A 24,842-nucleotide genomic window follows, 5' to 3' on the forward strand; every position below is an offset into this window, starting at 1 on the left:
TTAAATGTTCAAAACATATAGATTAAAGTTTTTTCTTTATTTTTCTTACTTTAGATAACACCAGAAGCATATTTAACCCTAATTGAAAAAATATTAGAGATACTTCATAATAAAAGGGATGGAAACCATTCTCATCACCAAAAAAAAGTTGTTAGGTGAGTTTTTACTTTTTTATATGGGGTAGCATTCTTTTCATCCCAGAAGCACTGGGTGAGTGATCATGACATGTTTTAATTATGCACTGACAGTAATGGATAACAAGCTGCTATTGCTGTTTATTTTCCATTTTTCAAGGGATTGTGTACCTGTACATAGTCTGTTAAAAGTTCTAAGCATGGGCATGGTAAATCAGATCATAGATTCTCTGTGGGAAGTATGCATCATCCAACTGTTACTTATGAAACATTGTCTGCTTTTAAATATGCATTATGTAATTGTGATTCATCAGTCATCACACAAGTGCAGGTATTTCCATGACAAGAGAAATAGTTTGTGCTTTTGCCATTATGCACTTTGTGGTTCATTTAACTATGTTATTGAAGAAATAGATTTTAGTACAAATTTTAAATTTGAAGTCAGTCATTATTCAATTATGAGCTATAGTAAAATTTTAGATTGCTTGAATTTTGTTGTCTTGGAAACTTAAATTGATTCAATATACAGTCATCCCTTGACTTACGTCGGGATTCCGTTCCATCAGGCAGAACATAAGCCGGTTTGGATATATAAGTCGATACATTAAATCAACAGAGTTATGGGAGTTAGGGACTTAACAGTAATAAGTATACGGTCATTTTAATTTTTAAACCTTATTATAAAACTGTATACTATGCGTTACTGCACTATAAAACAGGAGAATAATCACCTAAATCTTCCGCCACAATCACATCTTCCCCTGTGTGAAGGACCAGGCTGTTGCTCTTCTGGTGTAACCCTTGTTTTTTTTTTTTTATGAAAATGTCTGATGTGCTTTGTTTATTCCTCTTCTTTTTTTTTTTTTATCATAAATTTGTTTATAGCAAGCAAATGCATCATGTACTTTCCTTTCTACTAATAAGTAGCATTCAACATTGAGGTCCATGTCTTCAACCATTTTGAGAACATTTCTGAAAGTCTCTTCACTATGAATTGTTTAACTACCTCTCCTTGTTTCTCTTTTCCCTCTTCCTTTTCTTGTTCTTCCTCTTCTGCAACACGGTGTTCCTCCAGTTTGACCAATTCTTCTTTGCTCAACTCTTCAGGGACACTTTCTGTGAGTTGAACTATGTCATCATCATTCACTTCGAGATTCAGATTGTTTGCTAGGCTTACAATTTCTTCACAAGTTATTCATTTTTTTCAAAACTTCCAAAATTGTGCACAAACCTTTTTAATGTCTTTTTTCATATGCCACTTATGCATTGAGAGATCACTTTGTCCCAAACTTCAGCAATATTTTTAATAGCACAATAAATATTGAATGCTTTCCAGAATTGCATGAGAGTCTGGGCATTTCCTTCATTAGCAGAAATGGCTTGTGAAAAAGTTCTCTGTAGATAATAAACCTTAAACACTATTAGAAACTCCCTGATCTATTGGTTGGAGATCAGTGAAATAGTGTTTGGAGGGAGAAACATGACCTTGAACTTGGTGAAGATCACCGATATAAGACGGATGACCTGGAGCATTATGTAGAATTAATAAAATTTTAAATTCTACATTTTCTTTCACACAATAGCTTTCCATTTCACTCGCATAACAATTGATTAAGGCATCTTCAAACAATTTTTGAGTCATCCATGGCTTCTTATATCTCCACTAATGAACTGGAAGAGTATGCTTCCTAATGTTTTTGAAGGTCACAGATTCTCACTGTGCCATATCACAAATGGTTTCAGTTTATATCCAGCCACATTATTCCCTAACAGAATCGTAATACGGTCTTTAAGAGCTTTGAAATCAAGCATAGATTTTAGCTTTTTATGGATGAATTGTCTGCTCGGGCATTTTTTTCCAAAACAAGCAGGTCTCATCCATATTAAATATTTGCTGTGACAAATAATTGTCCTCTATAATAATTTTATCCAATTTCTCCACAAACTCCTTAGCAGCCTTTTCATCAGAACTTGCAGATTTACCATATATTTTCACATTATGCAGTGCAAAACGCTGCTTGAATCTCATGAACCAAACCGGAAGAAACGTTGGATTCATAGTCATAATCGGTCCTGCTTTCTCTTTCAACAGAAAGAGAAAGCAGGACCTAGTTGAAGAGACTTAGTGCCTTACCAGTTATGGTCATAGTGCTAAGAGAGATGCGCTTTTGGTTCAGGTCCTCTATGTGTCATGGAAGTAGCTTTTACAATCGCTGATAGAACCTTGTCGTTGCTTCGTCACTGTTGTTGAACTTGCAACTTCATTTCAAGATCAATTGCTCACCTCTTTTTCTGTGATTCTTCACTAGGTTTTTTAATTGGGCCATGTTGCACAAAATATCGTGAAATATTTAATGATAAATACACAACATATTTTTCAAACACAAAATCAACAGAGGAACTGTTGAAGCTAAGTGCCGACTGCCAAGGGGGGGGTTTGCTGCTGAATGCACTGTTGCCACTACATTGTTGCATGATACACTGTTGCTAAATAAAAAACCTTTTTACTTTACGCTTGCTTGCGTATTGTTCGAACGTATAGTTGAAAATGTTATTTATTCCATTATGGGATCACGGATGTATCTGAAAGGACGTAAGTCGAGGGATGAGTGTATATATAAATATATATATATATAGCCAGTAAATATTAGTATAATCATGGAATTGTCTAAATAATATGAAGCTTTTGGTCCTTTCTATCCCCAATTATCTGCTTTTAAAAAAGTCATCTTTATTCTTCTTGACAACAAACATCTTGTCAAGTTGTTGCAACTTGATAGTTTTTAACCATTTCTAGTCGGAGATCAGGTAGATATGAGATGCATCCAGAAAGTAAGGTCCATTCAGAATTTATCACCAAATGAGGTAAGGGAGTGGCGTCACGCATGTGTGGGTAGCACACAGTAACTCATTAGCTAGCAGTTGACCATTTTACTTTCATTCCATTATCATTTGTTGTCTTCTACGAAAAATTTATAATGAGAGCTGTGATAAAAAAAAAATCCTGCCATTTGCAAAGTTTGAGGTTTGATGGTTTTTGTTGGTGGAAAACAGTAGTGACTAATGGTGCTTGCAGAAATTTGCCGACTATTGTGTAAGGTTTATGAACCTAATGTAATGAATAACAGTAGGGTTAAGCAATGGTGTTGTTTAAATAAAGACACAACATTATTCACAATGAAAAGCATAGTGGTGGCAGGCCAAATGTGACAGATGATTTGGTGGAAACAGTGAACACAAAAATTAATTATGTATCCTACCTGAAGAAAATCAATGAGCAAGATCCATTTTTGGTCCCAAAAACATTTGCCATCATTTTTTGACTGATGGTGCCTGTTTTATTTTTTTTTTTATTATTTTATTTTTTTATTGCCTGTGGAGATGGTGAATGATGCCACTGCATTGATTGTTGTTTTGACATTTGTGTATGAAATCCACGTTTAGTCACTAGTCATGATCGGAGAAAAAAAAGTTAATCTCCTTATCTTTCATAATGCTCCAAAAATTTTTTGAGCTGATTCTACTTGTTGCTGTCTATGCACATCGGTCAGCATTTTTAGGACTCATCTGGAACACAATTTCTTATACCCACAGCTTTTCTGTCACAATATCATAAATGGTTGAGCATGAAACTTCTGGGAATTCAAAATAAAGTTCCATAACTGTGGAATGGCAATTCTCATTAGTTTTTGTGTTCACTGTTTCCACCAAATTGTCTATCACCACACTTGGCTGGCAGCTGTATTCTTCATTGTGAACATTGTTGCACCCTTAAACAAATGACACAACTGCTTAACTCTTCAGTCATTCAGTACATTATGCCCATAAACCATATAGGGTCATCAATGAATTTCTGCAGCACTATTGTTTTCCACCAACAAAAATGGTATCACACCACGAATTTCATAACTGCCATGATTTTTTATCACAGCACTCATTATGAATTATTTGTAGAAGACAACAAACAATAGCAGAATGAAAGTAAAATGGTCATGCTAGCTAATCAGTTGCTCTATGTTACCACTGTTGGATTCTGAATGAAGAGAAATTAAAGTTATTGGTATTTCTTTCAGAATCCAACATGATCTTCCATAACATAAGCAAGACTTGTAAATATTGTTTATTGTTTGTCTCTTGCTTAAACGATTATTCATATAATTACCTTTGAGTTTTTTTTTTAATTATTTAATCTAAGATATGTATAAATAATGGAAAGAACTCAATATAAAAATAACGTTCAGATTATTTTATTTATTCCTATATTAATAGTAGAAGAATTTATGTTCATCTTATTTAATTGTATATTATTTGAATTGAAAAATATCATTTTATTTTATTTCTGTATATAAAGGTAAAATGTTATGTAATGCTTGTTTTATGCTTATGTAATGCTAATGCTTATGTACTGCTCTAATTGTTGTCATGGAGACGGAGTTAAAACTAGATAGCGCCAGCGCGGTGGTGCGTGAGCTATGGTATTCAAAGGGAGATGGAATTGATATGAGAGACTGTGAGAACAAGTTTTGGCAGGAAAGAAACTGAAGGTATATAAGCGAAAAGCGAGAGTATACATTGGATGAGTAGACCAAAAGATTCACGATGGTGCGGTGAAGAGAGAGAGAGGGGGGGAGCACTCACGGCAGTGCGGAGAGGCAGGAAGCAGGGAGTATTCACGGCAGCATGGAGTAAAGTAAGAGACTGTAGTAATGGGAATTAAGTGTTGTAATTAGATTACAACACTTAATTCCTTAAGATGAGATGAGGAGATAGCTTATCTTATTAACAACACTGAGTAAAGTAAGAGGCTGTAGTAATGGGAATTAAGTGCTGTAATTAGATTACGAAGGATCGGGATGTAAATTGGCAACTCAGAATATTGATAAGGAATTCTAAAGTTATGACGAATTCCAGAGCTTTTAAGGAAGATTAGTGAAATTCTAATTTTATTGCAAAGTAGTAAATGAGGAACAAGTGAATTTTCTAGTGAAAGTGTGTCTACATTTCTGATGCGCTGAGATTAATGATTAAGTTATTTAAAAGAAGATTACTTTTGAAATATGTTGTTCCAGTATAATAGTTAACTAAAGTTTTAAGTGTGCCTCAGTGAATAATATAGCCAAGAATTTATTCCGGTAAGAACAGTCATACTATAGAGCATTTTAGAGTGAAGTTATAAGAATTAATACCTCCTGTTAAATCTTAACTTTAACTGTGGTGCTTATGCTGAAATTAACTGAAGCTAGTAGATTAATAGTCTTCCTCCCTTAAAGTAACAAATACCTCATGACTAAACTATGTGATTTTTGACTAAAGGATAATTAAAGAATACAATTGTTAAAATATTTGCTGTGAATTTCAGTGATATTGAACTTTAGAACTATCCTTGTTTGCTAGGGTTGAAAGTTTATTTTTCGCTTGGTCAGACTATAATAAATTTAGTTTAATCCTTTATCCAAGTGTGAGCAAACAAAGTTTGCGCCTGAAAGTATCTTCAGGACTGGGGTAAAGTGGTACAACACCGGGCAACTCCTTGCAAAGGTGGAGCAAGATACCAACACTCCTATCTCAGTATCTCCCATAATGCAAAACACATCTCCTTGCAGATATGTATAATGTTATGCATTAAGGGAAGGGCCACTACCCAGACTAGTTTCAATCTTTATTGAGGTCTCTTCAGTAGGAGCCAGGCCCAAGTGGAGATACCAAGGCAGAAGCATTAGCAAAGTCATCTCCTATAGGAGCTGCCAAACGGTGTGCCACCTTTTTATTAAATTACTGTGGATTTAGAGAAAGATGTTGAAAGTTTATTTTTTGCTTGGTCAGACTATAATAAATTTAGTTTAATCCTTTATTCAAGTGTGTGCAAACAAAGTTTGCGCCTGAAAGTATCTTCAGGACTGGGGTAAAGTGGTACAACACCAGGAAACTCCTTGCAAAGGTGGAGCAAGCTACCAACACTCCTATCTCAGTATCTCCCATAATGCAAAACACATCTCCTTGCAGATATGTATAATGCTATGCATTAAGGGAAGGGCCACTACCCAGACTAGTTTCAATCTTTATTGAGGTCTCTTCAGTAGGAGCCAGGCCCAAGTGGAGATACCAAGGCAGAAGCATTAGCAAAGTCATCTCCTATAGGAGCTGCCAAACGGTGTGCCACCTTTTTATTAAATTACTGTGGATTTAGAGAAAGATGTTGAAAGTTTATTTTTTGCTTGGTCAGACTATAATAAATTTAGTTTAATCCTTTATTCAAGTGTGTGCAAACAAAGTTTGCACCTGAAAGTATCTTCAGGACTGGGGTAAAGTGGTACAACACCAGGCAACTCCTTGCAAAGGTGGAGCAAGCTACCAACAATCCTATCTCAGTATCTCCCATAATGCAAAATGGGGGCCTGGCTCCCACTGAAGAGACCTCAATAAAGGTCGAAACTAGTCTGGGTAGTGGCCCTTCCCTTAATGCATAACATTATACATATCTGCAAGGAGATGTGTTTTGCATTATGGGAGATACTGAGATAGGAGTGTTGGTAGCTTGCTCCACCTTTGCAAGGAGTTGCCCAGTGTTGTACCACTTTACCCCAGTGCTGAAGATACTTTCAGGCACAAACTTTGTTTGCTCACACTTGGATAAAGGATTAAACTAAATTTATTATTGTTTGCTAGGGAGAAATCAGATTTTAAAGACTCAATGTTTGATACTAAGAGTTGAGTAAATGTTATGAGTTGTTGAACAGAGTTTATTTTGTATTATCCTGTATCCAAAGTATGCTTATGTTTATATTATATAACCCTGCATTAAATGTTTTGTTTTATTGATTTCAATTTGTTGTTTGCCTGATTCTTTTTCTCTGCACCATTCATAAAATTATCGGATCTAGCGGGAACCTTAAATGTTAATGTAAAATTCGGCCTATATATATAAACATTAGACTGCTAAAGTTAATTAATATTTGATTACACAATTTTGCATAGACTAATCTGAATATAGGGTGGTGCAGTATAATAGAAATTTCCCTATATTTGGATTAGTAATCAGCATACAATTAATTAACCTTGATAAGAACAACATTAAAACAAGATGGCGGTTCAAAACCGGGATGTACGATCCAACACCACACATGCGTGACCCCTCTCCCATATCTTATTTGGTGGTAAATTCTGAGCACACCTTACTTTCTGGATGCACCTTGTATATATGATTTTCATCACTTAGCGTGATACAGTAAGTCATAAAATATCTGGATGTCCTGGAAGAGGGCTGGAGGATAACTAAACAGCATAATGGATTTTCCATAAATCAGAATTTTATTCTGTACTCTTTAACAGGAGAAGAAAGATTTTAGCTAATGATACTAGCTCATATTTGATTACAGTGACTGAAGACATAACTAGAACTTTGAACAGTATAAAATTTTAGTATTTGTTACTTTGTCACGATTTCATATTTGCTCTTGGCTGTAGAAGTCATTCTGTGTGTGTGTGTGTGTGTGTGTGTGTGTGTGTGTGTGTGTGTGTGTGTGTGTGTGTGTGTGTGTGTGTGTGCATGAATGCGTGCACACATACATACTCTATGCATATATTGTTTTTTTTTTGTTTTGTTTTTTATATATTAATTCTGCACATGCAAAAGATTGAGAAACCTGTAGGGATCATAATCCTTTTTAGACTGTACTTGAACTCTTGTTTAATTTGTACATTAATATTCCTTCTAAAATTATGCCTTGTACCATTAAATGTAGGGAATGATTTGAGAGGGAATATTTTTTATATATTAATTCTGCACATGCAAAAGATTGAGAAACCTGTAGGGATATAATTTCCATAATGATAGTATAGTTTCTATCATAATCCTTTTTAGACTGTACTTGAACTCTTGTTTAATTTGTACATTAATATTCCTTCTCAAATTATGCCTTGTACCATTAAATGTAGGGAATGATTTGAGAGGGAATATTCAGTTGTTTACAGATGCAAAATTGTGGTGTGCCAGTGGTTAATAATCATGTAAATGCATTTTGTGCTTTGAAATTACGAGCTGGGTATTACCCTAATGGAATTGGGCTGAAAGAAATTGACAAGGCCAGAGATGTTGGAATGTTATTCTGCTTTTCATCTTCATTGGTTGAGACAAAAGGCAGAATAACCTAAAGAATTCCTTGAATGTTGAAGAATATACTGATAAAGAGAGATAAGGTCATTTTCCCTTTTTATAAATTTTTATACATCCATCTGGACTACATGCAGATTTGGATGCATGTGTTTCTTGAGAAGATGTGGACTGAGATGAGTGACCAAAATGGTGATTGATCTGTTTTTTGCTTTCTATGAGGATAGACTAAATGTTTGTGGATTGAATTGTTTAATTAATAGGTGAAAAATAGTGTATGATGGAAACATCTATCTCTTTTCTAGTACTAAAGGGATTTTATAGAGTAGGTGATGAATAAATGTTCCAATACATGACAGACAGGAAAGAACAAGGGATGCAACCCTTGGAAGTTGTGTGGTTATTAAGGATATGACAATTTATCATTTTTACATGATACCTCCAGGGAGTTCAAAGACTCATCAAGGGAGGACACCTACTCTATAACTCTGTTTCCACCAACTACCGCTAGCATTGCCAATCACAAACATCCATGCCCACGGCAGGATTCGAACCCGCTGCCTTTTGGTTGGAGAATGGATACGCTAACCGCTTGGCCAACTAGGCCGGTTTTGCTTTTGGAAAGTGGTGAATGAGTGGAACAGGTTGCCAAAGGCAGTCATGAGTGCTTTGTCAGTAAGTTTAAATGTGATATGTGTTGTGTGAATAATGGTCAGTGTTGGCTTACTGAGATATGACTTCTGATGTGTGATTTTCATAATAATAATGAAAATAATAGTAATAGTATACAAGTGCAAGTGCTGTGTGGAGATGGAGGGTTACAAGAGAAAGAACCTATTGATATCTTGAATACCTGGAGGTTGTAGTCATTGGGAAACACTTTTGAAAGAGAGAGAGCTGTTTTAGAGAATAGAAGCAGATAAAATGAGCACTGCCCATATATTGCAAAAAAAAAAAAAAAAGTAGAAGTAGATTTTGAGAAATAACAGTAAGTGGATGCTAAGATCATCACATAGCCAAACTGTCCTTTTCTAGACAGCATGGAAAAATTAGGGATGTTTTTGCATTACTACTGCAATCATAAAAACAGTTTACTTAAATAAAGAGCCAATAGGCTTAACTTCGGCCATGTAACATTATTTAAATTAAGTAGATCTAATTTAAATAATAAATAAATAAAATAAATAATGTTACATCGTCGAAGTGGAGCCTATTGGCTCTTTATTTAAGTAATTTAATGGATGCACCTTTCTGACAACTCAAAAGAACATATATAGCAAAGTATATATGTTCTTTTCGCTATACCCTCAGTATTAATTTGGTCTACCTACTCACTGATGAGACCTCAGTAAAGATTGAAACCGGTCTGAAACCTTCCATCATAATGTATAACATCATACATCTCCTAGGAGATGTGCTTTACATTATGGGAAATACTAAGAATAGTGATCAGAACTTTACCCACCTTTGCTACAAGTTGCCCTAGTTTGTGCTACGTGCTTTAGCTTATGCTAATATCCACTGATACTTTTATAGTCTACTATATTCGGTATGAAACTCTTTGATTCCGATCTTTGAGTTTCTTATTCGGTTTTGAAACAATGTGGGATTTAATATCCCTTAATTTAAATAATAAAAACAGTATTCTAAGGTTGGGTAAATTTTCAGTGTTAAAAATAAAAGTTTATATTTATTTAAATTAAGGGATATTACATCCCATATTGTTTCATAGCCTAATACGAAACTCAAAGAGTTTCATGCCGAATATAGTAAATATATATAAAGTTCAGCGAGTCCAAGCATAAGCAAATATCTGGATAGTGTTAGAACTGACCCTTTAGGGAGCGCAATACCGAGGCAACTCATGGTAAGGGTGGAGCAAGCTCCTATCACTATTCTTGATATTTCCCCATAATGTGAAACCCAGCTCCTAGGAGCTGTATTACTGTTCTACATTATGAGTGAGAGAAGGTCACTACCCAGACCGGTTTCAACCTTTATTGAGGTCTCATCAGTGAGTAGGTAGACCTAGAAATACCAAGTTTGTAGCAAACAGAACTTACATATACCCTACTATGAGAATTGCCAAGAAGGTGTCCTAATAACTTATTAATTATATGAAGAGCCAGAGGCTTCAATTCAGCGACATATACTTATTTAAATTAAGGGATATTACATCCCATATTGTTTCATAGCCGAATAAGAAACTCAAAGAGTTTCATGCCGAATATAGTAAATATATAAAGTTCGGCGAGTCCAAGCGTAAGCAAATACCTGGATAGTGTTAGAACTGACTCTTTAGGGAGTGCGACACTGAGGCAACTCATGGTAAGGGTGGAGCAAGCTCCGATCACTATTCTTGATATTTCCCAGTGATGTGAAACCCAGCTCCTAGGGGCTGTATTACTGTTTTACATTATGGGTGAGAGAAGGTCACTGTCCAGAACTGTTTTAACCTTTATTGAGGTCTCATCAGTGAGTAGGTAGACCTAGAAATACCAAATCACATTATGGGGAAATATCAAGAATAGTGATCGGAGCTTGCTCCACCCTTACCATGAGTTGCACTCCCTAAAGGGTCAGTTCTAACACTATCCAGGTATTTGCTTACGCTTGGACTCACCGAACTTTATATATTTACTATATTCGGCATGAAACTCTTTGAGTTTCTTATTTGGCTATGAAACAATATGGGATGTAATATCCCTTAATTTAAATAAATATATGTCGCCGAATTGAAGCCTTTGGCTCTTCATATAATTAATAATTTACTAGGACACCTTCTTGGCATTTCTCATAGTAGGGTATATGTAAGTTCTGTTTGCTACAAAGTACCTAGCTCGTCTACTTTCAAGTCCGAAGTCCAGCTGCTGTTTTTTTGTGAGATCGAGAGCCAGAAGATCCTGTGAGAGCCCTGCTGCATGATACCTGCAAGTCAACTTGGTAAGATCCCTATCTTGTTATTTTCCTTGTTTTTCTCTGGTATTTTTGATCTTGCCTGATCTGTCAGTCTTTCACCTGTTAGTAGGAGATTTCTTCAGACGGGGAACGCTTGGCGTTTCTCTTTTTTTTCCTGGAAGGCCCACTGGTTCCTTCCTTCTTTTTCGGGAAATTATAACAAGGATATTCTTAACTTTCTGATATGACTTCTTTCTTACCTAGAGTGAAAACCCTCGGTTTCGAGGTAAAATCTAACATCGAAAAGCAGACATTCACAAAAGCTTTAATAGATACTGTCGGGATTAATAATATATTCGGATTTACCCCGTACGGGGGGGGGGGAGGTTCCAGGTCGTTGTAAAAGACGAAGCAACGAGAGAAAAACTCTCTTTAGGAGTTCAATGCGAAGGACAAAAATACCTCCCTACTATAATAGGAAGTATGTTAAAAACGGTCAGAATAGACAGGTTCCCAGTCGAATATTTAGAAAGCGGGGATGTTCTAATTAAGAATCTTTTTTCCAAATGGGGAATCTTTTTATAATCAACAACAGTGACTTCCCAGAATGGAAGTCGGGGGTGGTATACGTCTCCATGGAGATGAAAACACCCGTTCCCAACTTCGTCTTTATCGGTTCAGCCAGGGTAATGATCAATTACCCTGGTGTCAAGAAGCAGTGCTTCAGATGTGGATCCTTCGAACATATGGGGGCAGACTGCCCCAAAGGCAAATGGCAAAACTGCTTAACAGCAGGATACGGTATGGATCAATGCGATCAATCATGTGTAAAATGCAGGGACACAAAACACAAAGTAAATGCATGCCCGCAAAGAACACATGCGGAAAGAATAGGAGGTAATATAACCCCTGTCTCTGCAATACCTACAGGAAACCCTGCGATGGCAGAGCAAGAAGCAGCTCCATCCGTACAGCCACCACCTGACACGATGTTGACAGCAGATCCTAAAGTGTTGAAACAAACCACACCAAGAAAAAACAGAAAAGAAGAAGCGCTCCGCAAAGGTAGAAACCCCTACTAGTAAAACAGAAACAAGAGAAGAAAAAATGGAAGCAAACAGTGCTGCAAAACGCACGAGAGACTCGGACACGGAAGAAAATAAAAGGACAGAAGCCAGCAGCCCAAATACAGCAGAAAATAATAGTGAAACTCTAACAACAATGGGGGAACCAGGTGAACTGGAATCCCAGATCTCCGGTGAAGACGATTCTGACGATGATATGAAATTCTAGGACGGCAACATGGAAGATAACAATACAACCGCCCCCCCCCCCAAGAATCCAAGAAGTTCGTAAACGAAGTACTCCCCCCCCAACCTCTAAAATGAACCAAAGTTTAAAAATTGCAACATTAAACGTAAGCGGTCTGCGCAATCCTCAGGTGCAAAGCGCTGTTTGGAGACTGATACTAATGCATAATATCAACATTTTATTCTTACAAGAAACCCACTTTTACAAATATGGAGACTTTTCAAGAAGCTACCTGGTTACCAGCTACTGGTGTTTCGGGGAAGCTCACTCGTGAGTGTTGGGGATACTAATTCGCCCCCCAATCGCGGGGGTGGTTCTTCAATGTCCAGAAAGACGCTAGGGGACGTCTATTGTTAGTGGACTGGAAGTACGGTGGCTAACACCCGGTTTGTGGCTGTCTATGCCCCGAATAGCCCCACCAACGAAATGGTTTCTTTGCCACACTGGAAAACTATTTTCTAGGTGCGCAACACCTAATCGTGGTGGGCAACTGGAACTTTATAGAAGATGCACGATATGACAAAATAGGAGGAAATGCTAACAACGGAACTGGTGGGTTTGCAGCACTGAAACGGTGCTGCGGAACCTTCGACCTTGTTGATATCTGGAGACGGCAGAATCCACTAAAAGTCGGAACAACGTGGTGCAGTGGTCAGATATCAACAAGGCTCAACAGGCTCTATGTATCCCAGTTTTTAGAACCACATGCTCTTGGGGTATGTCACATCGCTGTGAGAGGTCTGCTAACAGACCACAAAATGGTACTATTAAAAATAAGGATACCAGAAATAATAGAAACAGCCAGAGGTCCTTGGAGGCTCCCTCCCAATTTCCCCAGTCTTTTTAGTGATTAGCTACAGAACCTCTGTAACGAATGGAGAGACACTAACTGGGACTGGGAAACCTGGCTACAGTTCAAGTTGCAGGCAAGGGAATTCTTTCAGCGGTGTGGACGTGAAAGGGCACACCAACAGAGACAACGTCTGAGGGATCTCTATAGGGAGCTCGGCTGGTACCGCACCGAGCGGAGAGGAATTCCCTGTAGCGATCTTATCAGACAGGTAGAAATCGAGCTACAGCAAGAGCGACAGAGTAGAGTCGAGGACCTCGATTTTCGAGCGAGACTCTATCTCAGATATTTGGAAACACCTTCCACCGCTTTTTATAATCAACAACGGGTGGCAGCAAATGATGAGCAAGCGGTTTACCAGAGCCAAGAGAATGGCCAACTGCTAAAATCAACCCCTGAAATACTTTGCTGTTTCCATCAGCAGTACCTCGGCTTTTTCTGATCAGCAGAGCGCAGATGTTTTCAGTGAGTGGGACATCACACATCTTCCCGAGCATCTTAGCGCTCTGCATGACAGGCCGATAACTGCTGAGGAAATTAAAAAAACCTGCAAAACAATGAAGGAAAGGAAAACCCCAGGGTTAGATGGGTTGGGGATAGAATTCTACCGATTTATCTGGGACTGCGCACTACCAGTTTTAGTAAAAATATTTAACGAATTCCTCACTTCGGGAAATATCCCCGTTCGTTAAAAGCTACACAATTTTTATCCCAAAGAAAGATCGGGATCGCACCTTGGCAGATAGCTGACAACCGATCTCCCTAACTAATTTGGATTACAAAATTTTTGCAAAAATTATCTGCAGCCACATCAAATGCGGTATAGAAAGAATCATAACAAGCTCCCAGGTTTACGGAATACCGGGTAGATCGATGGAATTAAATCTCTTTTTCTTAAGAGATCTAATCCGTCTTGCCAAAAACAAAAATTACCCTTTGGCACTTCTCTCTATGGATCTGGAAAAGGCGAAGGCGTTCGACAGCGTCAGACACACGTACTTGCAGGACATCCTTCAGAAAATAGGTGTGGGGTGGAGACTTCGGCAAACAATAAAAAACATCTATGCAGAGGCCTCCACTCAAATAGCTATCAATGTGTTCCTCTCGGAACCTGCTCCTATTAAAAAGGGGGTAAGACAGGGCTGCCCACTAAACCCTCTCCTCTTCTCACTCGCGTTAGAACCCCTCATAAGAAAAATAGATAACTCCCTTGCAGTTAGAGGAATACCGTTCCCCCTAGTCTCCAGACAGAGCAAAATTGTAGCATATGCCGATGATGTAGTGGCGACACTCAGAGACTGGTCCATCTACATTTATTTCGGCATTTTGCAAAAATTCAGCATGGCCAGTGGGCTTCGCGTTAATACTTCAAAGACAAAAATTAAAATTTTTGGAAATTTCCACAGAAATTACCTTCCCTGTGGTTTAGTCCCGCAAACTCAGCCCCTAACAGTACTAGGCGTCCCATTCACGGCGAATCCGGTACTGCCTGTTAAGAAACTGCGGGAAGAGTGCAAAAGAAACTAAAATCATTTAAACCCAATTATTTCTCCTTCTACAGAAGAACAGTAATAATAAAAACAGTAATAATCCCCATGCTAATACATACAATAAATATAACTAATATAAAAAAAACCCAAGAGAATCAACTTTACAAAATACTAATAAATTTTTTTTGGAACAGAAGAAGGCATGAAGTTAAAAAAGAATATCTAAATCTCAAAACCAATCAAGGGGGTTTCTCACTTCCGAAATTAAACTGCCTATTCTATGCAGACACTCTCAAAACCATAGGGAAGGCCTTAAAATCTAACCATATTTCAGAATCAGTAATTAAATACTTTCTAGGGCATTTTCTCCCCTACTTCGGGACCACGGGACATGCTGATCCCAGCGCAGAGGTTGTGCCAGAATGGTATAATCCATTATGCCAACAGTTTAAAAAATTTAAAACCGAAGGGAGGGAAATCCTAAAATTAAAGCCACAAGCAAGATATTGGGAGTTCTTTCAACTTTCCAGATGTGATACGCCAAATATAGAAACTAATGTGGAAATGCTATTTCAAAATATCAGAAATAGCTGGGGACAGCCATTTCACTGCGACCTGGCATGGTGAATAGCCTATGGTCAGCTACCGGTGAAGCTGGTTATGTCCCGATACAATTCAAGACCGTGCAACCCCCTCTGCAACGTCTGCCAGAGCGTTGAAACGGTGGGACATTTCTTTTACTTGTGCCCCCCACCCACCTGACAGGTCTGGCAGAGATTAAGCGCAGTACTAGGAATCCAGCCACTTACACTAGAAGAGGTCTTGTACCTGCAATTTCCCCCACCAGTTAAGAAAATTCAGAAATTTACAATTTTCCTCATCAACGTAATCAAGTATCACATTTGGAAAGTGCGGAAAAAGTCCCAAATCAGCGACGAAAACATAATACAAGCCAGAATACTCAGTGGGATCTATTTCTACCTCCCTAGGGTTTTCACACAAGAAAGGCATATACTAGGGGATGGGAGGTTTGTAAATAAATGGTGCAAACCTCCTATCCTCTGTGTCCTGAGACAGGGCCTAATCATACTGTGTCTGTTCCTTTAAAAAGTAACATCTGGTTTTCTTTCTTTCTCCACGTGTTCTTACAGTTCATATAGGAGGGGGCAGATCTGAGAACCCGGGCTGCGAAGACTTACTGCGAGGCGGTGCTGCTCCTTAGGAGCGGCATCTCTCGGACCAGATTCTCTCCCCAAATCTTGTTTTCCCTGTGGTGTAAGGTTGGCCAGTTCTTTACTGCTTCTTTTATATATATATATATATATATATATATATATATAAAAAACGTTCATAACTTTTTTTATGCTTTCATTCCCGCAGTAATTTTACCTTTTGACTCCTATAGCTAAGTGTTCATTTTTTTTTTATATTATTTCGGGAAAAAAAATAAAATAAAATAAAAAATCCTGCTTAAGTTTTATACTAAAACAGGTGTTAGGAGAGGACCTCCATAGACACTTGGTTAGTTAAATTATTAATTTTTTTTAATTGTTAACTATTTTACGAACACATATAAGAAAAGTTTATTTCAAAGTTTTTTTTTAAAGAATAGGTGCAAGGAGAAGATGTTCACAGACCTTTTAGCCACAACCTCTGGGTTATACAGCTAAACAGGTTGACTGAGGCCTCTTTACTACCTCCTACTATCATACTCTACCTTTCGCTTTCTTCCCCTCTTACTACCAGCTGACTCTCAGCAATTTTTTATACTCCAAAGACTGATGATGAAAGACATGAACTCCCATTCTACCTACTCACTGATGAGACCTCAATAAAGGTTGAAACTGGTCTGGGTAGTGACCTTCTCTCACTCATAATGTAGAACAGTAATACAGCTCCTAGGAGCTGGGTTTCACATTATGGGGAAATATCAAGAATAGTGATTGGAACTTGCTCCACCCTTACCGTGAGTTGCCTCAGTGTTGCACTCCCTAAAGGGTCAGTTCTAACACTATCCAGGTATTTGCTTATGCTTGGGCTCGCCGAACTATTTACTATATTCGGCATGAAACTCTTTAAGTTTCTTATTCGGCTATGAAACAATATGGGATGTAATATCCCTTAATTTAAATAAGTATATGTCACCAAATTGAAGCCTTTGGCTCTTCATATAATTAATAAAAGGTTATATATTTGCATAATCAAGACTGGGATCCCTTATCCTGTCTCAGCAACTGCTGCGACATCTTCTTGATGACTATCTGAGGTATAGGATTACCTCAATCTGCTCTGAAACCAATCTTGACGATGGCAGCAGATATTAAGGAATTTACAAACATGCAATGTGATTTGGTAAAACTAGTAGGACATGACATAATTTAATTTTATGTTAATAATATCCTCAAGGGCTCATTCTAGTGAGTAGTACGGGAATGGCAAACCCGAAATACCTGATGCTGGACCATGCCTTACTTCGTGTAATGTACGTCTGTTATATTATCTGTAGACTGGTCCTTATCTTCTTTCTTTATACTTTCTCTCTTCTTCTTGTTCCTTCTCCCCAATGCTATTAGAGTAATTCGAGGGCTAGGGGTGAATCTTTTCTATTTACTTTATTTTCTACCTTTAGTAGTGAGAGGAGTAACCTATTTTAAGCAGTGGGAGTGTGCTGCTCTCCCAGGTTTGAAACCATACCATAATGGTTTCCTGAGGAAGGCAACGGGAAACCACCTCAGTATTATTTCCAAGAAATATGGTGAACTCGGCAAATTTAGTTTCCACAACTGGCAAAAATGGGGTCTGTTGGCAAACGATGGATGTCATGCTCGGCAGAAGAAGAAAAAATGAGGCTTCTCAGGTCGTTAATCTATGAAATCCTCAAATGGACAATGAGGATGGGACCCCAAGTATTGAGGAAAATGGGAAGAAAATAAGACATCCAAGAGAGAATGAGATAGAAACTATACATTGCAACTTGGAATGTAAGAACAATGTTAAGAGCTGGTAAATTAGAGAACCTGAAGAAAGAAATGGAGAGGAATAAATTGGATGTGGTTGGTCTAAGTGAAGTCAGATGGGAAGATATAGGAGATTTTGAAAGTGATGGTTATAGAATTATATATTCCTGTAGAACACGGGGGGAAAATGGAGTAGCATTTGTTTTGAATGAAAAGGTTAAAAATTCAGTAGAAAAAATAATATATAAAAGTGACAGGATGATTATGATTAAACTGAAAGCAAAGCCTGTAGATATAATGATTATACAGATATATATGCCCACAAGTGACTATGATGAAAATGAAGTAGAAGAGATATATAATCAAATAGAAGAGATAATGGAAGAAGACAGAACTAAAAGGTGTACCATCTGGATGGGAGACTGGAATGTGGTGGTAGGTGAAAAGGTAGAGAAGGGAATAACAGGAAGATATGGCCTCGGAAAAAGGAATGAGAAAGGTGAAAGACTTATAGAGTTTTGTAAAAGACACAAACTAATCATTGGTAATACTTGGTTTAAACTTCCAAAGAGAAGAAGATATACATGGAAAATGCCAGGTGATATCGCAAGATACCAGATTGATTATATGTTAATACAAAACAGGTACAGAAACAGTGTAAAAAGAACCTAGAAAAATTCAAAGGAGATGCAGGTAGGAAATCCAGAGAAGAACTGGAAAATAAAATAAGGAACAAAGAGAATATATCTGAAGAAACTAATGTTAATGCAAAATGGAATCAACTTGAAAAACTTGATATATGAAACAGCTGCTGAAGAGATAGGTTTTGTGGAAGTGAAAAGAATTAAAAAGCCATGGATTACAAATGAAATTATAAGAAAAATGGAAGAAAGAAGAAGATGGAAAGATGTAAACACTGAAGAGGGAAGAAGAAAATACAAAGTATTAAATAATGAACTGAGAAGAGAAACTGATAAAGCAAGAGAGGAATGGTTAAAAACAGAATGTAAAGAAATTGAAGAAATGGAAAAAAGGGGGCGATATGATAAAATGTTTGAAAAAGCAAAAGAAATTACAAATATTAAAAAAAGCATATGAAATCTGCCATTAGAAGATAAGCAAGGAAAACTGATTTATGATATTGAAATACAGGGTGAAAGATGGAAGGAATACATCGAAGAACTTTACGCAAAAAATGAAAGGCCAACAAAAATTGAATTGGAAGAGCAAAATGAAATCTCAACAGAAGGAAGAGGTCCTGAAATACTAAAGAGAGAAGTAGAAACAGCAATTAAGGAATTAAAAAGTGGAAAGATGGAAGGAGTGGATGGAATACCTAGTGAAATCCTAAAACAACTGGAGAACAAAGGTATAACAGAAACATGGAAACTCTGCAACCTCATTTACAAAACAGGAGTATGGCCTAAAGATTTCACAGAGAGTATTCTTGTACTACCAATTGAAAAGAAAAGCAATCCTGACTACAGAACTATAAGCATACTCTCACATGCCTCCAAAGTACTGCTAAGAATATTAAATCAAAGATATTGTATAATAGAGCGGAGTATTTTCTGGGGGATGATCAATTTGGATTTAGAAAAGACAGAGGAACCAGAGATGCAATTGGAGTAATGAGGAACATATGCGAAAGGAATATAGAAGTAAATAAAGAAGTTTATATTTGTTTCATCGACCTTGAAAAAGCATTTGGCATGGTGAAATGGGAAAATCTGATGGAAATATTACGCAAAATAGGTTTAGATTGGAGAGACCGAAGGTTAATAGCTGAATTATATATGATCCAGACGGCCATAATAAAGACAAAAGTAGGAAAAACTAAAAAATGTGCGATTGGTAGAGGTGAAAGACAGGGATGCTGCCTGTCACCGACGCTCTTCAATATATTTGCAGAAGAAATGATAAAAGAAGCATTTTATGAAGAGAAAAGAGGGATCGCTATTGGAGGAAGAACCATGCAAAATATTAGATTTGCAGATGATCAAGAAATATTAGCTAATACCAAAGATGAACTACAGCACCTAATGCAAAAATTTGAAAATATATGGAAGAAATATGGTATGAAAATTAACGCTAAGAAAACAAAAGTGATGAGAGTCTCCAGGAAGCCAGGAAGTATCAAGGTGATGATGAATGGAGAAAGTGTAGAGCAAGTGAGACAATACAGATACCTTGGTAGTATAATACAAGAAAATGGAAAATGTGACATGGAAAGAAAAGAAAGAATTAACAAAGGAAAATATGCCTTTTATAACAAGAAAAATTTGTTTATTAATAAAATGAATAAAAATCTAAAGTAAAGGCTTATTGAGTGCTATATTTGGAGTATGACCTTATATGGGTCAGAAACATGGACAATTAGGAAGAAAGAAGCTAAAAGGTTGGAGGCATTTGAAATGTGGTTATGGAGAAGAATGGAGAAAATAAAGTGGACTGAAAAATTCACCAATGAAGAAGTATTACAAAGAGTTGAAGAAGAAAGAAATTTACTAAAGACCATAAGAAGAAGAAGAAAGCATAATTGGATAGGACATGTATTAAGAGGAGACAGCCTACTGAAAAGAATGATAGAAGGGAAAATTGAAGGAAAGTGACCAAGAGGAAGAAGACAACTAACGATGCTTGGATGATATAATGGGAACAAGAAGATATCAAGAAATGAAGGAGGAAGCAAGAGACAAATTGTGGGAAGAGAATCTGCTGAGTTATACCATTGGACCTGTCAAGAGACAGAACACTAATGATGATGATGTTAATAATAACATAATAAAAATTATGTTAATAATATGTTACTTTTATCTATGCCAGTGGCTTGGCTGATTGTGACAAGTACTGTATATTGTCTTTATGCAAATTCTCTCTCTCTCTCTCTGTCTCTCTGTCTGTCTTGTCTTGTCTTGTCTTTGTCTTGTCTTTGTCTTTGTCTTTGTTTCACATAGCTAGTTTTACTCTTTGCGAGATGATACACCTCAGATATCAAATGATTGGTTTGTGGTTGGTTGATTAGGTATTTATTGACTAGGACAACTAAGGTTACTGTGCCAAGTGTAAGGTTACACCACTACTTAAGATAATAATAAACAGATATAAAGAGATAAGTCAGTATATGTTATGCACCAAAAGGAAGATTAAAAAAAAATTAAGTTAATCAAACCAATATCTACATATATATAAATAGAATATATAATCAAATGTGTTTGTGTGAATTAATTCTTTTAAAAAAGTTAAAAACTATATGCAATTTATCTGAGTGGTATACAGCTCAGTCAAATTAATAAAAAAAATTCATTCCTTTCTCAAGTCAAGTGCTGGTACTCCTCCAGAACATGATGAATTGTAAGATGCATGTTGTGCTGTTCACACAGGTAGTTCATAAGCCCTCAGTAAATATGAATGTGTAAGATGACTATGACCTATGGAGAGCTTAGCTCTTTTGTTTCTACATTGGCTGGACTGCCAGTGCTTAATTTCAGGCTTAAGCTCATGAAATTTTTTTGTCAGTGCATTCCTGCCATGATGAATACCATTGAGTAATTAGCTTTGATCTTAAACTATCTGTAGTCTGTATATGGGACTATCAAACTGTACATTGAAAAAATATGAGCTGATCTGGCATCTGCAGTCTCATTTCCCTTAATTCCAGTATGTCTAGAATCTGGCACAACCAAAATCAGAATCAAGGATCTTCATTTTGTAGAACAGTTGTAAAACATCACAAAACACTAAATGTGGATTTATATACAGGAGAGTAGATGGCCTGTACAGGATTCCATGAGTCTCTATAAATTCCAAACTTTTTGTAGCAGTTTTCTTTTATATGTACAAGTGCACGCTGAATGGCATGCAACTCTGCAGTATAATTACTCTAATCAAATGGGATCTGGTTGTATATAGCAATATCAGAGAACACAGACAACTGAGGTCTCAGATCTTGGACCATCAGTATATCAGAGTGGGCTGCTCTCTATGCATTAAATAATTGCAGTTACACGGATGATGCAGTATGAGATTTTTTGTAGTTGACAAAGTGAGAGGTTGTAGGATTGGCTGCAAACCTGTCATGGAGAAATTCTGTTATGTTTGGTGCATGTAATGTTGTCAATTCATGTAAACAGCTTGCATAATCTCTTTAACAAGCATGCCAACGTATGATAGTCTGATTTGTGATATTGAGCTTCCCAGCACAGAGAAAAGATACTAATTCACATAGGATGCTCTGGAAGGGACTTTATTTTTGGGACATAGTCAAGAGAGAACTAAACTGTGGTAAAGCTGGTTAATTTGCTTCACATAAAAAGTTTGAGTGGGTAAAGTGCAAAAGTACCAATAGCCATCCATATACCCTGATGTTGGAGATCCAACCATCGCAGGCTATTCTACCTTTCTGAACCACAGAGTTGAGATCCATAATCCAGTTTTGAACATATAAGTGCACAATAAAGATGAAGCAATGAAACCCCATTCTGTAGAGAATAGCATGCAAAGGAGATTCAGTGCTCTCTTGCACTTTCTTTTAGTTGATGAATGTATGCAGGGAATGCAAGTATTTTTTCTATCAAAGATGAGTCCTAAGATCTTGGCTTTTGTTGCTATTGGAATAACAGTTGTTTGTCCCATTCTTAACTCAGGAACTGGAGAAATGTGGTATATGGAATTTATACACCTACTGAGGGATTATTACTTGAGGAGGCATGTGATGGAGGGGATTCAGGGTGCGAGAGTATTGGATCTGGTCATAGAATCAGAAAAGCTATCCATAATTAAGGTGACCATGTGGTCTTCTCTCAAAGAAAGGGTATTTGTGGAACCAAGGCCAATGATTATGACAAATTTAGAAGAAGCTTGAAGCTGTGATATGGCATAAAATGCTGCAATGGAAAGATGTTAATAGTGCATTGGGTATGGTTAAGGGACATCTAAAGGAAGCAATATTAAATTGTATACCTAGGGTCAGGAGGGTTAATCAGGTAAGAGTTAGATGGATGAGTATATCATTAAGCATGAGAAAAAAAGAGAATGCTGTGGAGGGTATATAAGGAGAAAGGAGACCAACAACAGCACACTCATGAGCTGTATAAGGATCAGGCAAGAAAGGAGACCACATGATAAGGAAGGCAAAATCAGATTAAGAGAAAAGACTAGCTGAGCATGATAAAGGACATCCCAAAGAGTTCTTTGGGATGTCCTTTTGGGGAAAAAGTTCTTCTGCTTACTTACCATAACATGGCAAGTAAGCAGAAGAACTCTTTAGGAACTCCAAAGGAGGGTCGTAAGACTGCAGTAGTAAATTATAGACCAATCAGTATCTCAGGTGTATGGTGGTAAAAGTACTGGAAAAATTGATCAAAAAGAGAATTCAAGAATAGGTGGATAAGAATTGATACTGTATATGAGAGGCAACATGGCTTTGTGAAGGGTAGGTCATGCCTTAATAATTTACCAGTTATATATTTGGTTTAATCCTTTATCCATATGTAAGCAAACAAAGTTTGCACCTGAAGTATTTTCAGGACTGGGTCAACTCATGATAAAGGTGGTATAAGTTCTCGTCACTTGCCTTAGTATCTCCCATAATTCAAAGCACATCTCCTTGCGGACATGTATAATGCTATGCATTAAGGGAAGGGCCACTACCCAGACCAGTTTCGACCTTTATTGAGGTCCCTTCAGTGGGAGCCAGACCCAGAGGTAGTGATACTAAGTCCTTATAGTCCTTATAAGGACTGGCTTAAAGGGGCTAAGCAAGAATGCTTTTCATCTTCCCCATTATCTGTAGAGGACAGTGTAGGGATAAGGTGTTATTGAGCAATTAAAACTCTGATCATGGCAGGAGGATAACAGCAATAGCCGAGCCTCAGTTAGAACTTCATAAGCTACAGCATTGCCATCCATTACCCTCCAAGGGTATTGGATTGAATGAATCCGATATACCAGTTGTCAAAAGGTGTCACACCTTATTATTAAAATTCTCTGGATTAGAGATAAGTTAATGGAAGTTTTTTCACTTGGCTATGCTACCAGTTATATATTTGGTGTAATCCTTTATCCAAGTGTAAGCAAATAAAGTTTGCACCTGAAGTATTTTCAGGACTGGGCAACTCGTGGTAAAGGTGATATAAGTTCTCATCACTTGCCTTAGTATCTCCCATAATGCAAAGCACATCTCCTTGCAAACATGTATAATGCTATTCATTAAGGGAAGGACCACTACCCAGACCTAGAGGTAGTGATACTAAGGTGGAAGTAATGGAGAAGTCATATTTACCTATATTTATTTTTATATATATATAAAAATTTTATATATTTATATACTTATATATTTATATTTATACCTATAGTTATTTATATATATATATATATATATATATATATATTTACCTATACCATATATACCATATATTTTGGCAACTGGTAACTGAAAATACTTCAGGTGCAAACTTTGTTTGCTTACACTTAGATAAAGGATTAAATCAAATATATAATTGGTAGCATGGCCAAGTGAAAAAACTTCCATCACCTGAATAATTTACTAACTTTTTATAATAGAGTGACAGCTGCATTGGATAAAAAAAATGGCTACAGAATATGGTACTGCTGAATTTTGCAAAGCATTTGAGAGAATACCACATGGAGCTCTGTTGCACAAAATGCAACAAATGGGGATGGATGTGGCACTGGTTATGTGGATAAGAGGGTGGCTGATGGGTAGATATCAAAATGTGGTATATGTAGGAGCAGAATCCAGGAAAAAGCAGGTGACTAGTGGTGTGTCACAAGATTCAGCGCTAGAATCACTACTGTTCAATTTGTGAATAAATGATATAGGAAATAATCTGAAAGGAAATACTCATTTGTTTGCTTATGATGCAAAATTGTATAGTATTGGTTAATCGAGGCAATGTGGAGCACTTCCAGGATGATTTAAGTAGGCTGTCAATATGGACAAAAGATAATGGATATCAGTTTAATGTAGAGAAATGCAAAGTTATACATTTTGGGATAAATCAGTTACAAGCTGTGTGTTTCATTGGTGGAACTATACTCCAGGAAATAGATGAAGCTAGGGATTTGTGG

At 36.9% G+C, this 24,842-nt stretch overlaps 1 protein-coding gene across 1 annotated transcript in view; it reads left to right on the forward strand.

Annotated features, from left to right (window-relative positions):
* Window positions 1-24,842, forward strand: part of LOC150110475 (NCK-interacting protein with SH3 domain) — a 243,092-nt gene that overhangs the window by 49,106 nt on the left and 169,144 nt on the right. Inside the window, exon 2 of the mRNA XM_090394047.1 lies at window positions 55-155. Within this exon, the coding sequence (XP_090250173.1) occupies window positions 55-155 (101 nt within the window). The remainder of the gene's footprint in view (window positions 1-54; window positions 156-24,842) is intronic.

The sequence above is a fragment of the Typopeltis vanoorti genome, chromosome 1 (genome assembly GCF_054136105.1).
Source record: "Typopeltis vanoorti isolate ZY-2024b chromosome 1, IOZ_Tvanoo_1.0, whole genome shotgun sequence".
Classification (NCBI taxonomy): domain Eukaryota; kingdom Metazoa; phylum Arthropoda; class Arachnida; order Uropygi; family Thelyphonidae; genus Typopeltis; species Typopeltis vanoorti.